Source organism: Malurus melanocephalus, unplaced genomic scaffold, assembly GCF_030028575.1.
Source record: "Malurus melanocephalus ecotype Western Australia unplaced genomic scaffold, MMel_1.1 scaffold_296, whole genome shotgun sequence".
Classification (NCBI taxonomy): Eukaryota; Metazoa; Chordata; class Aves; order Passeriformes; family Maluridae; genus Malurus; species Malurus melanocephalus.
In genome coordinates this window covers 844,008-859,625 of record NW_026623528.1, presented here as the reverse complement: position 1 = coordinate 859,625, position 15,618 = coordinate 844,008, and the positions used below count along the sequence as shown (strand labels likewise).

General features: G+C 35.6%; 1 protein-coding gene across 5 annotated transcripts in view; it reads left to right on the top strand.

Annotated features, from left to right (window-relative positions):
* Positions 1–15,618, top strand: part of MARK1 (microtubule affinity regulating kinase 1) — a 57,482-nt gene that overhangs the window by 37,651 nt on the left and 4,213 nt on the right. For 3 of the 5 annotated variants that reach the window (XM_057376946.1, XM_057376944.1, XM_057376948.1), the window contains 7 exons: positions 3,799–3,898; positions 4,523–4,635; positions 5,877–6,030; positions 7,117–7,310; positions 9,900–10,000; positions 12,144–12,302; positions 13,108–13,362. In XM_057376946.1, the coding sequence (XP_057232929.1) occupies positions 3,799–3,898; positions 4,523–4,635; positions 5,877–6,030; positions 7,117–7,310; positions 9,900–10,000; positions 12,144–12,302; positions 13,108–13,362 (1,076 nt within the window). The remainder of the gene's footprint in view (positions 1–3,798; positions 3,899–4,522; positions 4,636–5,876; positions 6,031–7,116; positions 7,311–9,899; positions 10,001–12,143; positions 12,303–13,107; positions 13,363–15,618) is intronic. The other 2 variants (XM_057376947.1, XM_057376945.1) reach the window with 1 other exon arrangement.

Genomic DNA, 15,618 nt, shown 5'->3' with positions numbered 1-15,618 from the left:
AAAGTGCAACTGTTCCCACTTGTTTCAGTCAGATAGTGGAGCTAGTTCAAAATCTGAGCAAAGCAGGACTRGATTGTAAATATCTTCTTGGAGTTTTTCAGACAAACAAAACCAGCAGCAGTCAGTACCACAAGTTTTCATGACTTGCCATTTTCAGCATGACTTCTTGAAAAGTATAGGTACAAGAATAATTAACTAATGGAAAACTGTATGGAATTTTTTGTTTGTTTTAGTGCTATAATACGTGTAAACACTAAAAACTCTTTGCATGATAAGCTAATAATGGCTAGTTATTTYTCTTCTATCCTTTCTTYTCCRTCTTCTAGTAGCTTTGTTTCTGAGYAGGTGAAAAGTTASCATATAGTAATACCTGCTGTGTCCCTCAGGTGAAATCTGTTTTGAGGTTTCTAAGGAGTTTCGATTTTTTTTGTTGCTGTTAGCAAATTAGGTTTTCATTTCATGGGATGCACAGAATATATCTGTGCATAACTTGTAAGGTGTCTGAAAGGTTCAGTGTTTTTTAAGAGGCTGTTTTGTTCGAGGTTGCTGTATTGGCTTGTAYTTACTTCACAGCTGATATTTAACAAGCTTGGCTCTATTTTGTGTGTTCTTTAACAGGGAGGAATTTTTTTAAATAACATCTACTTGCCATAGCGATGAAAGTAGAGCAGAAGATAGAGTGCTTTTAAAATAGTATTTGCATGAGTTAATCACTAGTGACTTTTGTTTCATCTTTCTACACATACTTGTGCAACAGTGGATGGTGTTCCAGAGAATAAATCCCATTTAAGCAGCTTTTTGTTTGTAGTGGCATGACTTACACYTCCTGGCATGGATGCTACCTGTGTWAGGAAGCATGCACTCMCTKAGCTCTCTGTGCATGCAACTCCTTCCAAGCCAATGCTGCTTTTTGACWTTTTGTAAGTAGTTTTAACATGAATAAAGCCTTCTCTAGAGAATAGTGACTGATGGCTTCTACTTTACTGATATGCATTCATTATTTCTAAAGGACATGAAGCAGTCACTTCAAAGATCACTGTTTACCTGTGTCTTGTTGAAGCTTTAGGGAAATAGCTTTTTTTTTTCTATTGAATATTCCTCTGGATTTTTAGCTGTTTCTCTTCAGATCTAAAGTCACTTTCGTTCTAGATATTGTAGTGTTATCCAGTTCTTCTAAAATTCCTTCCTGTCCCTGGAGAGAGGTGTTGGACAGCAGCCTTGCTGAAAGGACAAGGTTGTCAGCTTGTGTGGAAGAGAGAGAGAATAAATGTTACATGTGACCGAGGGTCTTGAGTCAGTTCCAAAATACTGATAACAAACATTGATCAGGGTGCCAATCTGAGGGAGAGAGAGAGAGATCACATCTTTTTTAAAAAGAAATATTCCTGAAATCACATTTGTTGAATTAGAAAGTGTGGTATGTGGTTTAGGAAAAAAAAAATTACTCTTTCTTTTGTCTGAGCAGTTCTAAAACTACATGTTTAGAATGGAAGTTAGTATTTATTGGAAGCTTCTAAAAGTGGAAAGACAACGTCATCTTAAGTGGGGARGATTATTTTGTGCTTTGCCTTTTGATTATTTGCTCAGTCCCAGCCATACACCCTCTCAGTTCCCATGCGTGTTTTTGGCAGACCATCCAAAAATGGTTTTTGTTGGTGACATCAGTGTCAAAGCTGAGATCTGCACAGAATTAGCACCGTATGGGTTAGGTTTAGTGCTTGTCCTGTGGTAGAGACCAGGCAAATCTTTATTAAAGTGGTTCATTTAGACTTTTACATTGTTTATTCTCTACTGCAACATTTTAGAAACAAGAAATGTTTTTATAAACCAGTATATCTTCCCAGGAAGAGATGGTAAGAATGCACTGTCAGAAAATATATGGATCTCTTAATTATCATGATTTCAATAAATTCTTTTTCCTCTTGCCCAGACTTTAATTATTTTGCATAGTGTTGCTCTGAAATATCTCCAGAGCAGATTTATGCTTACAGAATGTCAAAAAGCAAAATAATTTTGACACTAACAAGTCTTGAGCCAGACCAGATTTTTATTAGATAGTTTTCCTGAAAATTRAGGAAAAACTTGTCAATATCTAGTTGGTTGAAATTCAGTTTGTGTTGATGTTTAAGAAGTACAGTKTGGGTCAGATTTCTAAATATTCTGATCAAGGATGCTGCTCTTCTATCAGCTGACTGAAAGCCCAGCAGAACTTACACAAATGTAGTATTGATCCTGGAATTGGATTGTTTGTGTCGCTGCAAAATGCTTGATTGTAAGAGCCTGTTTAAGAGTTGTACAATAACTCAGTGTGCCTCTGAGATCATGTATTTAAAAGACAGAAGCTAGCAAAAATGTAGATATTTAACAGATGGAAACAGAGTGGATTGCATTGAACTCTAGATCCACCTACTGAAGAGACATGAAAAGCTGGAAGTAAGAATTTTCAGTTTTGCTTGTTAATTCAAGAAGGATCAAGAAAGGGATATAGAATTTGAGCAATGATTTCTGTCATCCACTTCATCATGCTTAAACTTCAAATGTTATTTAACAGGTTCTTGAAAAAATTGTGATTGCAGAGACTGCATAGTACTCTTTGGGGAGTCTCTCCTTACTGCAAGGCTACAAATACATAATCTAAATCTGTTGTCAAATGGACTTGTGCTCTGTGTGCCAGAAATGCAGTAAAGCAATACGTGCTCACAATCCCTCCCTCTATCTCCCTCAAAAGCCAAAAAATCAACTCTGTGATAGAACAAATCTTTAAGTGTTATTGTCAACAAAACATTAGTTGGCACAAAGTTCTGTGTTGTTCTTGTAAGGATACAGCTATTGGGGTCTAATTTGGCAGCAGCACTACATACAAGTAACTTGGTTGTACCAATGGAAAGTTGAGTCTCTGGCTCTTTGTGAGRAATAATTTAATTTGGTGTTTGCAAGGCATATTTGGAGTCTGTGGGAAACTTAATATGCTGGCACTTGTTTCATTCTTGTGTCCATGTAGTAATCAGTATTTGCATCTRTCCCTGAAGAGACGTGTGCCTGTTGCTGTAGGAGGGAAAATTATTTTAGCAGTTCAAAGATGAATATGCCCTAAGGAGAAATTGTGGTGACTAGGGATTCCAGACAATCAATCCCAAAGGCATGTAAGAAGATCCAGGCCACAACARAATGAAATTTTCCAAGGAAGGCAGGAGAAATTTTTGGACTAAATCACTTCATGGCATAGAAAGAGTTAAGAGGCATTTTTTCCTCCAGCCGAAATGGGAACATATTTAGGTCAAGTGCAGTGGGAAGGACCATAGGAAAAAATGACCAATSACCAGTTGGCATCATGATCTTGAAACTAATGACTGTAGGAAGCATCAGCACATTYCTGAAACATTCCTTAGTTTCTAAACACTTCCTTTGAAGGAGCTCTTYATTGCAATAGAGTTGGTTTTGCATCTTAGGATGTTAACCAAGAGTAGGGTGTGATTGTCARTCACCGGGCAAAATGAGATAAGGAGACAGTGGAATTGAAGAACATAAAATGAAAGATTTTCTTCTTTCAGTAGTTTTTCCAATATTTTGGGCTGGGGGATTATATTTGAAAGGGTAAATAGTAGGAGAAAGGAACTTGAAGAAAAAAAAGGATGTGAAAGATAAAACAAGAATGATATGTGAGGAGAAAAGGTATGAGGGAGAGAACAGCATTCAGATTAWTAGGAACTTTAAATTGTTTTTCAGCAGACAAGCTAGCACAAAGGTAATGGGGTATGGTAAATGATATGTTGGCCTAAAGATCTTTCCTTTTTTCAGCAAATCATGAAGGATCGATGGATGAATGTTGGCCATGAAGAAGAAGAGCTAAAGCCATATACTGAGCCTGAACCAGATTTCAATGACACCAAGAGAATAGGTAAGACTTTTCAGGATGTTAGAAGGACATTGCTTCTGATGTACACAGGCATTTTTTTCTTGGAAGCCAAACTATTACTGAATTTGACCTACAACCTCATCATACAAGTAAAATGCATTCTTTTTATTTGAATGAGAAAWTCCATTATAATGGCCTCTTTTTAACTACTGTTGTGACTTCATTGAGCTGACATGAATCTACAAGCACAGCAAAAGACAAATAAGGCTACAAAATTTAACAGACTGAAGGAAACAGATTTTGTTATGCGGGCAACAATTTTTGCCTGCTTTGGTTAGAGAAAGTTACTGTTTTGACCCAGTATCTATYCATAGTTTCTATTTGCCATTGCTTGATTTGTTTGTTGAATAACTTTGAATGTTGTATATATTAGTTAAGAGTGGTGTGGTATAGTATAATTGAGAGTTTTCAAGATGAAAATAACAATGAAAGAGAGGATTTTGGTGGTATTTTCTATTTTTGTACAGCAAAAACAACTTTAGGGAGGTTAAGTGGAATCTTAGTTAYTTACAAATTTATAAGGCTGTTTTTCCATTTTCACTGTTCTTAAGTTGTCAGTAAACCCTAACTTATTCTGCTGATAYATCTGGCTCTTTTTACTTTTAGATATTATGGTCACAATGGGCTTTTCAAGAGAAGAAATCCATGAATCTTTAGTAAACCAAAAGTAYGATGAAGTCATGGCTACTTACCTGCTTCTAGGTAGAAAACCACCCGAAGTAAGTGTAATTTACTTTTTCTGTTTTGTCCTTTGTATGTTGCTGGGTTGAATGATGTTTTCATTAACTAATTTGTAACTTTTTTTTTTAATTCTGATTGATAATTTATTAATGTCTTTCCCTTTTCATATGTTCTTGGATATCTTGTTAGKACCCATATGAAGAAATAAGTTAAATTGTCAGTATGCTTATGTTTGCTTGTAAATGTGTCGATTTGCTTTTTTAAAAAGCTGACTGTTCATTTGTAGTGCCATGACATTTCAGTGCTGAGTCTTCTTCCTGTCATGTGCTTTCAGCTAAAACGTGAAATAGTTARTAGCAGTTATTTTTCTAGCTACTCAAATGTGGCATCCTTAATTTCTCTGGAATGTGCTCATCCTTTCTCAGTCATATGCTGTATTATAGTATATTTAATTATTTAATAAATAATTACACTGTAGTCATTAATAAATTTGTGGCAGAAAATCTTGTGACTGTTTTGGAATTAGAAGTGTCTGTGCATCTTTTGGGACCACATGTKTTTTTCAAGAAATCAGAGATCAAGGCTTTCTTTTTGAAGGAATTTTTTCCTGCTGCTTCATTGGCCTTCCTTCAATTCCAAGAAAGTGTGGATCTGACATGTGCATCCTTGAGTGCATTTTCTCACATCTCTGAGCCAGAATTCCCTTGTGATGGCAGAGCATGGAGGGAATCTGTCTAAAATCATTTTGACTCAAATTACTTGGAAGAGGATATTTGTCTTTTCCTCGTCTCTTACACAGAACTTACGCTTCTTTGATATGAACAAATCAGTGGCTGAGTTACAGATCTCACAAAGATGTTTTGAAAGCCATAAAGAATCCTTTAGTCAGTACTTGCTTTTTTAGTCCTTCTGACTCAGTCCAATGCATTTTAAAACTGTTCTGGAGCTATGARGGCTCTTAGGCTTTAAAATAAAACAAAAAAAGGTAGGAGAAACCATTCTGTGGCTTAGGTTTTAAAATAGCACTGTTTTTGTTTCTGTCAAGATTCTTCTAATTTTATTWTGAGCATTCATGAACCACATAGCTTTAGCTATGTGTTTTTAAAGCACATTGAACACAGATGAAGTGATAAAATTAATCTTGAAGAATATTTAACCCTGGACACAACYTTAAATATAAAAAGAAAGCCTTTGATTGGGACTTTTTGCCTTATTTTGCCATAAAGATACCRGTGGTGTTGACTTGCGTTTATGGTTTGAAAAACTGTTTTTCTTGTAGTTTGAAGTAGGTGATTCGTTGTCCAGCAGCAACTTGGGTCAAAGGTCCCGTCCCAGYAGCGACCTCAACAACAGCTCAGTGCAGTCCCCTGCTCACCTGAAGGTCCAGCGGAGCATTTCCACCAACCAGAAGCAGCGGCGGTTCAGTGATCACGGTGGGGATGACATTCCAGCAAGTAAAGCTGCAGACATGGTTTAGTGGGAATGGGCAGTGTTTTGTGAACCTGGCAGGTCCCCCACTCTGCATTTGTTGTGTAGCTCATTGTGCTATCTCTGTATGAAAGCTTCTGTGGTAAATYTGGATCCATGCACCTTGCAGATGTTGTTCTTTGAACCTGTTACTTGGTTGACTCACTAAATGAGACATTGAGGGTGTTTTCTGCTTAGGAGCTAATASCTATTGCCCTGGATAACCCCAAGGGCAGCAAACCAATTATTTTATCAGTAYATTTGGCTATAGGACCAAATTATTTGGTTCCTAGAGATAACAATTTTACCAAGCATTCAGGAAACATTTTCACATGGAAGTGCTTAAATAAAAAAGGAGTACATATTTAATATATTAAATGAAAGATATTTCTCAGCTATCAAKCTGCTATGAATATTTCTAAAATGGTTTGTCTTTTTCTCTGCCTAATTTACATTATTATTATTTTCTGCATTTTTGTCCAAAAAAAAGTAACCAGTGTTGTGAAAATCGTTAGGTGAAGTGATTTTATTTCAAAGGAATGTGAAAGTCTACTGATGGAGGTCTTTTCCCAGAACATTTTAAAGAATGATGAGGGCGATAGAGTTATGATTTTTTCCATGTATAAATGYGCTTGTAAACAAAGTAATCCTATGGTTTTCAGGGGAAAAGAATCTTTCATAGTATTAGAGGAAAAGGTATACAGCAAAAAGTACTAAAAAAAAATTTGAAAAATAACATTTAATTCCGTTTTTCATAATGTGGTACAAATTGCATGAATTTAAAATGAGAATTAAAATGCTCTTCTATGTTTTACATATTGATATGAAATGGGAAGTAATTCTGAGCTGCAAATTGGTAGTGCACAGAGAGTGGGTAAAAAGAACACAGGCTGTCACAGCTCGATTTAGTAGGCTGGTCTGTGTGCTGAGTTTGCCGTCAGAGTTGTTCAAATGCTTTTTTTGAACTCGGGGAATTATATTTAGACTACTTTGGCCAAGAAAAATGCAGTGATTATTTTTAGGTATTTATTAATTCTATTTTTATTTGGCAGTTGGCCCCTCGATTCCTCCTGCTGTGTCATACACAAAAAGGTCTCAGGCAAACAGTGTGGAAAGTGAACAGAAAGAAGAYTGGGACAAGGATGTCTCACGCAAACTTGGCAGCACTACAGTGGGATCCAAAGGAGAGATGGCTGCAAGTCCACTTGTGGGTCCAGAAAGAAAGAAATCAAGTGCAGTTACCAGTGTGAGTTATGTSTGCTTTTGGCTTCCTATATTTATTTTTCCCTATTTAAACAAAATGTGCAGCACAAGGTTACTATAGATATAAAGGGTACTGAATAAGCCACAAAGTCTATTTCTGGTTACTTTTTACTGGCAGACAGAAATAGGCCACAGTGGATGCCTTTTAAAATAAACCTTTCCCTTCCCCCATAACTTTTTCTAACACTAACATAACAGTAAACATGAGAATGTCTGCACTTGGGAAAGCTTCAGTTTCTGTCAAGAAGTAGTGAACATAAGAAGGKAGCCAATATGGATTGCTCTTTTTCTGGTTTCTGGTGCTTGTATATATGTAAGAGAGTCAAGGGTCTTCTGAATTAGAGATTTCATCTGAATAATCCTTCGTAATATCTCTCATGAACTTCTCTATAAATTTGACTCTTTAGTTTTCTGAAAACACTTCATTTTAGACTTCAGAAATGGGGTGAGATGAGCGGGAACAACTCACTTGTTCCCTGGTGCCTGCTGATGATAAGATTTACAACCTGGCGTTGTATTAAGAAACTGATCTAGCAAATGAATAATTTCATAATGCTTCTGTTACRATATTCACAGTTCTGTAAATTGCTATCATATTACTGCCTCAAACATCTTTGTTCCAAATAGGACAACCTGTATCTTCTACCGTGAGAGCATCTACTTTGCCTTGTGGTAAATGCAGTGGTATGGAATGTGCAGCAGTATTCACAGTGAAAAAAATACTGCATGGTGTTTTAAACAGCTGTTCAGGAGCAAGATTTCATGTGGGGAGAAAAAAATATGTATAAATCATGATTTAAGGTTCAGGTATACTTTGTGCTATTTAGGAGACATGGTGTATTAAATACAAAAATTCTTGCCATCTTTTAGTACAGTAGAGTGGCAGCAGGAATTCTCATTGTTCTTTGGGATTCTCTTTGCTCCCATCTTGGATATTCTGGAAACGTGTTGTGCATTTCTACTAGGATTTCTTGAAAGCAAAATAAATGCTGAAGTTCATTTAACTCCTAATGTTCTGTAGGCTGTATCTGCAGTCCATTTGCAGCTRCTTTAAATATTAATTTTTTAAAAAATTTAAATAGGGTTGTTGTCTCCCCACTTCCCCCCAAGAGTCTTTGAAATTATGGCTGTGTGGATTGAGTGCAGGAACTTTGAGTCTTCTAAGATTACATGTCCTATCTGAGCTTTCCCAAAACTGTATTGCCCCAAAGCTGATTAGAGTCATGTAAGGTACAAGCTGATATGTCACAGGCATTTCTCTGCTTTGTGAGAACTAAYTAAATGGAGTATCTTTGCTATGCAGAACAAGACATTGATTTACTTGCTAATGGCAACTTCAGTATTTGTACATTTTTAGCTCTATTACTATTTTGTGGACTTTCAAAGGCTTTGTGATGGGCATGATWAAGGAATATTGGAGTTTGATATTACAATAGTAGTTCAAGGTTGAGCAGCTTACACTGATAGCGATTACTTTTGTTTAAAATTTAAACATTTAAYGTGAACAAAGCTAATTTAATGGGGATAATTTTTAAATAATTTTGTGTAACTTTGGGAGTAACATGATGTTGGGGAAGGCAGAATTTCTTGAAAACATATTTATCGCCATCAGAAATATTAGTGTAACATAGCAGAGTTTAATTTTAGAAACAGTTACTGCAGTTGTTAATCTTTCTTACAAGCTGGCCTTAAAACAGTTTATTCWGTGGTCTCTGTARGGTCATATTAATGCTGAAAAACTAYTAGTGAGGGAGACCTAAACACATTAAATCTTGCAAAGTTCATGATGTCCTACAGTACCTGAGTCTAGGATATTGGAAATCTTTTGCCAGCAGGCATCAGAATGTAATGTTCAGCACAGTGCAACCTGTGCCACCCCTAATTCAGTATGCACTGTATTTAAAAGTGAGAATTGCATGTCGTGTACTAAAGCTAAGCCTTCAGCAGCTAACCTGYGTGTGGTAGGGATGGAGACAATGTATGTAGTTATTTTTAGGTGTATACAAACTGAAATTAGTAACAGAAATACCATCAGTGTTTGTTGTCACAAGACATAKTTGCTGTATTATCTGCATCATMATTTCTGGGTTGACTGACATTGATGGTATTCCCATTTTCCTCTTGAAAGCTCTTTTGACAGGAGCAACAARCTGGAGCCCTTATTGGAAAATTATGCTATGCAGGAAAGCCTTTCAGCCAGCCATAGGTGTGTTCTCTGAGATCCCAGTTTATTTGATCCCAGGGACAAACAATATAGTAACACAGTATGTGGGAATTGCATAATAATACTTAGTAAAGCATGTGTCAGCAAAATGATATTTCTTGGTGTTCTCTCATTGTATTCTCAATGGTGCAGTAATGAGATRGTGAATGAGCTAGTGGAAAAAACAGCTGATAATATAAATGATTTGTGTTGACAGATTGATTTAGTGCATTTGAAAGCATTAACGATATACATAAGTGGCTGAAATGCTGTTTTGATTTGCTTCTTCCAATGCTTAGACTTTTGTACAATATAATACACAGTAGAAGAAAGGTATTTAATTTAACTTTAGTCTTAATTTCCTTCTAGAATAATGTATTTTCCGGTAGTGGAATGACAAGGAGGAACACTTACGTTTGTGAACGTTCTTCAGATCGCTATTCTGCAATACAGAATGGGAAGGACAACAGGTATTGTTCAACTTTTCTTGCTTATTAGTTTGGGTACAAGAACTGAAGTACAGAAGAAGCAGATTATGCAATTAATACCGTTATGAATCATGGTGTGAAATACATGAAGTCCAAGTGTATGTTTTCATCTTTCACTGCTGTTTCTTTGTGGTGAATTTTTAAACTAAATGTGTCAATTGGCCTTTGCTTCTTTTTGTGGAATCACATTAATTACTGAGGGTTGTCTTCCAACACAGGATGAAGTAATTGTGCTRGCAACTAATTGCTATGAGGGCAGTTACACTGTGGAGAGCTTCAGACAGATTGCTCTGACAGTGTAGCCTGAAAAACTGAAATGGTTAAAACTTGTCAGTTGTTTTCTATAGAACTTCTTAGTCCTAAGATTTTCATGCTGATGGTAACCAATTTGTRTCTCTTTGGGGGATGATAATTATACTCAGTTTAGTATGTTTTGTTAAGTAGTATTGTGTTTAACACTGCCAGTTAGTCTTTTTTTTCAATCTACTTTTCATCCTTTGTGTTAAACCCTGTACTTGACTGAAAAAAGAAAATACTGCCTTTAGTGCATAATAATAAAAGCTGGATATTTTTTTWAAATTCAAATAACAGATCTTTTATTAACTCTGATGCTTTCTAAGCTATTCAAATGCAACAGTTACTGTCAAATGAACAAAAAAATTCATAACATGAGATAAGATAACCTAGTAAACTAGTTTTCTTTTGTTTTCCGCCATAGTGTTTGAATTTTTTTATGATGCCTAGAATTTTGGAAGTAAGATAAGTATAGGGTTGTTMATCTACAATAAAATTATAAACTATTGAGCACATAAAGTTCAACTATTTAAAGTGCTTTAGAGAAGTACATTAAAAAGTAGAAAACTAATTTTAAGTGTTTAATAAATTTCAAATTATTGGATGGGTGCTTCCAAAGTTCTTTCCCAAATTTTTACATATAGTTTCACATACTTGAACAAAGGAGTAACAATCCTTTTTTGAAAAGAAAAAGGATAACAGATGTTTTTTAGATAGAGGGTTAAAATATATATTACAGTATTTTTTCTGACCTCACAAAGATAACTTTTCTTTCAAGAGATTTAACATAAAACAATACAAAGAGAAGGGATTTTTTCAGTTTTTCATTTTACAGTTCAATTTTTTTCTATACTTTTACAAGACTCTTAATCCCTGTTCCTTTCATGAGTGTAATGAGTGTCATGCTCAGTTCTTTGAGCATGTTCTGAAAAATGAAAAATTATTTTCTTTTGAGTACTTTTTGTACTMTTCGCCTTTCCGACAAAACAGGCAGTGTTGCAGTTAAATTTGAACTTGGTGCAGATGAATGTCTTGTGTCATCAAATTATTCATCTGAAATCTTTACCTCTTTGCTACAGATATTATTTAGCTGTGGGACTCCAGATGCTAATATATTATTAATGCCATTTCACTTATGCTTGTAGACACAAAGCTGTATTTTGCCTTAATTCATTTGACTTTTGTTTTAAAAATTAATGGCACAATAGTTTTGCCACTACTTTCATCTTTTTTTTTGCCACTTAAAGAAGGAGAAATAAAAGTGCTGGTAGAAGAAACTGTACTTTGAAAGGATTGACTCAGCCCAGCAGTGTCTGGGATAGTCCAGAGGAGAAGGACAAATTCGTCTTTTAAAAAGTCACTTCTAARTGATAATGAAACAGCAGTTCCAAATGTTTCATGTTTTAGATGTTTGTTTTAACTGCAGTTGAGGGTATTCACTTCACATAAGGAGTGTCTATTTAGGTCTATTTGTGAATTTCTTTTTCAGTATTTTTTCTAATGTCTTTGTATTCTTTGTAGTCTTTCTTCATTACTTTGAATATTGTGTGTGTAAGCTTTCATCTTGGGAGGAATGAAAAGGCCTGACTTAACATATATTGTGAATTCATTTATGGATGAGCAWAATTTTCTCAGAATTCTTTAGCTGACTAAGGCTAAAGTGACCCGGTCACTCAGTCTTCTGTTTAATTAAACAGCACTGCTGTGTTCTAAAAGAAGAAATCAGTTATTTTCCCTCTTGTTTCTTTTTTTTTTTTGAAGGGGTTTTACACTAACCTTTCTTTTCCCTTGCCATTTGTCCATCCCTCCTGCCTTGCTGCCATGAAAAAAGCCTGACGGAAATGTCTGCAAGCAGCACATCCTCTGCAGGCTCTGCAGTGGCCTCTGTCTCCACACGCCCTCGACATCAAAAGTCTATGTCTGCCTCTGGYCACCCTATCAAAGTCACACTGCCAACCATCAAAGATGGTACTGAAGCTTACCGACCAAGGTAACAGATTGAYAGTCATTTCTTTACTGCTTTGCACTTCAAAAATGCTGTTGTTCAGTTCRTGGTAGACCTCGAAGTGTTGGTAATCCAGTCAAAATTGCCACATTGCATTCTGGTTTTAAACAGTAGCTTACTCAAGTATTGTGGGGATTACAGATGATTTGGCATGGTTTTATTCATGGTCCACGTTTGCATACGTTTAATTCAAGTTCCTTGACTGCCTCCCTCTGGAAACTTCTGGAAAACTTAATTTGTTACAAATTTGACTGCTTTAGACAGGACTGTACAATGCGGGCCACCATACATTGRAATAAAATACTGGAATTTTAACCACTCTGATTTGTAGATTGCTAAGCTCATTGGTGTCTGAAAGCACCACTACACTACAATAGTTCTTATTATTAACTGCCTGAATAGCTTTATACACTTATTTCTCTCAGGTTATGACTTAAGAAATATCCATTAAGTTTTTTGGGARTGCTTGTGTTAAACGTGTTAATGGACACATTTTTCTGGGAGAGAGCTGAAAACACTTTTAGATCTTGCTACAGACTTTTCTACATTTTACCTTTGACAAATTATCTATGAATAGTTTTTTTTAAACAGCTGTAATACTTGAGATAATTTGATTTTACAATGAAAATATCTCTTGATTTTTTTTTTAGTATGAATCATAAATCGGTAGCACATTCAGTTTTTAAAAAGACTCAAGAGCAGGGTTTCTTTCCTGTCTTTGACAAACAGTTGTCATGTAGGAGGGCTTTTAGCCTAGTCTTTCTCGTTATTTATGCTTCTGTTTTCCCAGCAGTGCAACTCAAAGAGTGCCTGCTGCCTCCCCATCTGCTCATAGCATTAGCACTACCACTCCAGACCGGACCCGCTTTCCCCGGGGCAGCTCCAGCCGAAGCACTTTCCACGGGGAGCAGCTGCGGGAGCGGCGCAACGCCACCTACAACGGCCCGCCCGCCTCGCCCTCCCACGAAACCGGGGCTTTTGCACACGCCAGGAGAGGGACATCAACTGGCATCATCAGCAAGATAACCTCCAAGTTTGTTCGCAGGTTGGTACTTGGAGTTTTAACAGGAAAGAAGTTTTAAAGCCCAGCTTATAATCAGGGCCCTRATTGCAAAGTCTTTGTCAATTTCCAGTTCAAGTCTGAAGTAAATATAAATCTAGTTAGAATTTTGCTTGGTTTGTGTATTCCTTCGAGAATCTGCCATGTTTCACTTCTCTGTTTATATCATAACCATCATTTGACCAGCTATTCTGCTTCTTTATCTTAAAGGAGCAAGAGAATACTGCTCAAAAGGGGCTTTTGCTCCTGTTTCACAGCTGTGATGCAATTAAATTACAATTAAATTAATTTTAATACTGACAACAGTGACTTCAAAATGAGTCATTATTTAATGTTAACGATATTTTACTTTTTTAACTGTATGCAGTTTATTGCAAGTGCTATATTTACCATCATTTTATTGCTTTGCTTAAAAGAAACAGGTATTTACCTATTATTACCTAAGTTGTTTCAAGTGATTCTAAAATCTGTCAATAAATGAGAGGTTAGAAGCAGGCAGAAGTCTGGAAGTCTGGAAATAATGGTATTTTGGTATCATAGAGCCTCTTTTATTATGTCACCAGCTTCTTCTAATGTAMGTTCAGGTTTCTGAAACAAGAAAACCCACACATCTTGGGTCTGCATTCATTCCGGTGATGATGCTAACAATAATACTGTGAGGAGAGGTGCTGAGAAAGATTTTTCAAATACTCAGTGTCATATCAAGTGACTGTTGACTTAGCAGTCATAAGAGGGGACTTACTTTTCAGTTTGCCTCTTTCTAACAGTGATTTATCTATTAATTCTCAAGCCTGTTTATGGATGTGTTCATACTGCATTATTCTCAGTTTTACTACACAATTATATATTGGAAAGTTCTCTTTCCCTTGCAGAATCATGCTGTTATGCACTGAATTCTATTACTTGTGTGTAGGGAAAGAAAGATAATTAGGTTAGGCTAGTAGTTGCAAATTTGTAAGTAAAATCTAATGAATTGCATAAGGTGGAACTACAAGGGAAGAGAAGAGAGAAWGCTGGAAATGTAGTGATGTTCCTCACAATATTGATTTGACCTGGTGTACTGATAGAGTATCAGTATGTGTCTCAGTAATACCTGTTATGAAGACCTAAAAAGAAAAAAATACACTAATTATTTTCTTTTTCCAGAAACCTGAACATACGTGACTATGATCCTCCATTATTGGTATCTCCAGCACTTAGTAGTTGCAAGGAGAGAATTGTTTGCTGATTTTAAAGAGGAAAAAAATATCACAGTAAAGTTAGTCAGTTGTTGTCAGTGTAGAATTCTAAATGGGAAGAAAGGTATTTTCYGTTGAGTAACTAACCCATTTCAAGAGCCCAGGCTGTTTTTTTGGTGCAATAGCTAATTTTTATTTGCAAGGAATGGTGTCATGAATTTTTTTAAGAGTTAGGTAAAAGAAATAATACTTTCGTTATCTTAAATGACAATATTAAAATAATATTTTAAACTATGTATTTAGAATTAACATATCTTAAACTGATGTATTTAAAATCTATATTTACTATAGAAGGTTTTATACCATTTCCTATTATGTTTTATACTGTTAAAAGTATATTTTGTCAAGGCCCTGTAGGGTGTGTGTTTGTTTTGTTGCTTGTGATGGTGAGGTGTTCTGGTGTATTTTTATCTTTTTTAAGTTTGGGTTCTTTGACACTTAATACCTGGGATTACATGGGTGGAGGTTCGGGGGTTTATATTTTTGCTGTTCTTTAAGTTGGATCACATAACTGAACTTCTGTACTGTTCAGGAAATAATGGTTTAAAGTGTACTTTGACTAGAAGGTGTCATGAAAGCCTTTTTTACTAACTTTTGACAAGGGTAAATGCCTTTTCTGGTAAGTATTTAAAATAGACGCATAATGAGAATGCTTAGTGAATAGGGTATTGAAGTATCTTGAATTGATGATTTATGTCAAATTATACTTCCCTGGTGTTAGTTACTAAAGTATTTGTGTTTTGAAAGTATTATATTAATTAGGTAATAGAAATGGGCTGCTAAAATGTTGGTACAGCAGCACTAGAAACTTATGTAGGTGGCTTTATCCAATCTGTGGATATCTTTCAAGTTGCTTCATACTAAAAAGACATAATATAAAACAGTTACTTGCAAAGCACAGCTCTAATGCAAGAAATTGAAGATATGTTTAATCYTGAGCTCTCTGGTAATCTCACTGAAGTCGGTGTAACAGCTGATTTAAAGTTAAGCAGATGTCAAAGTA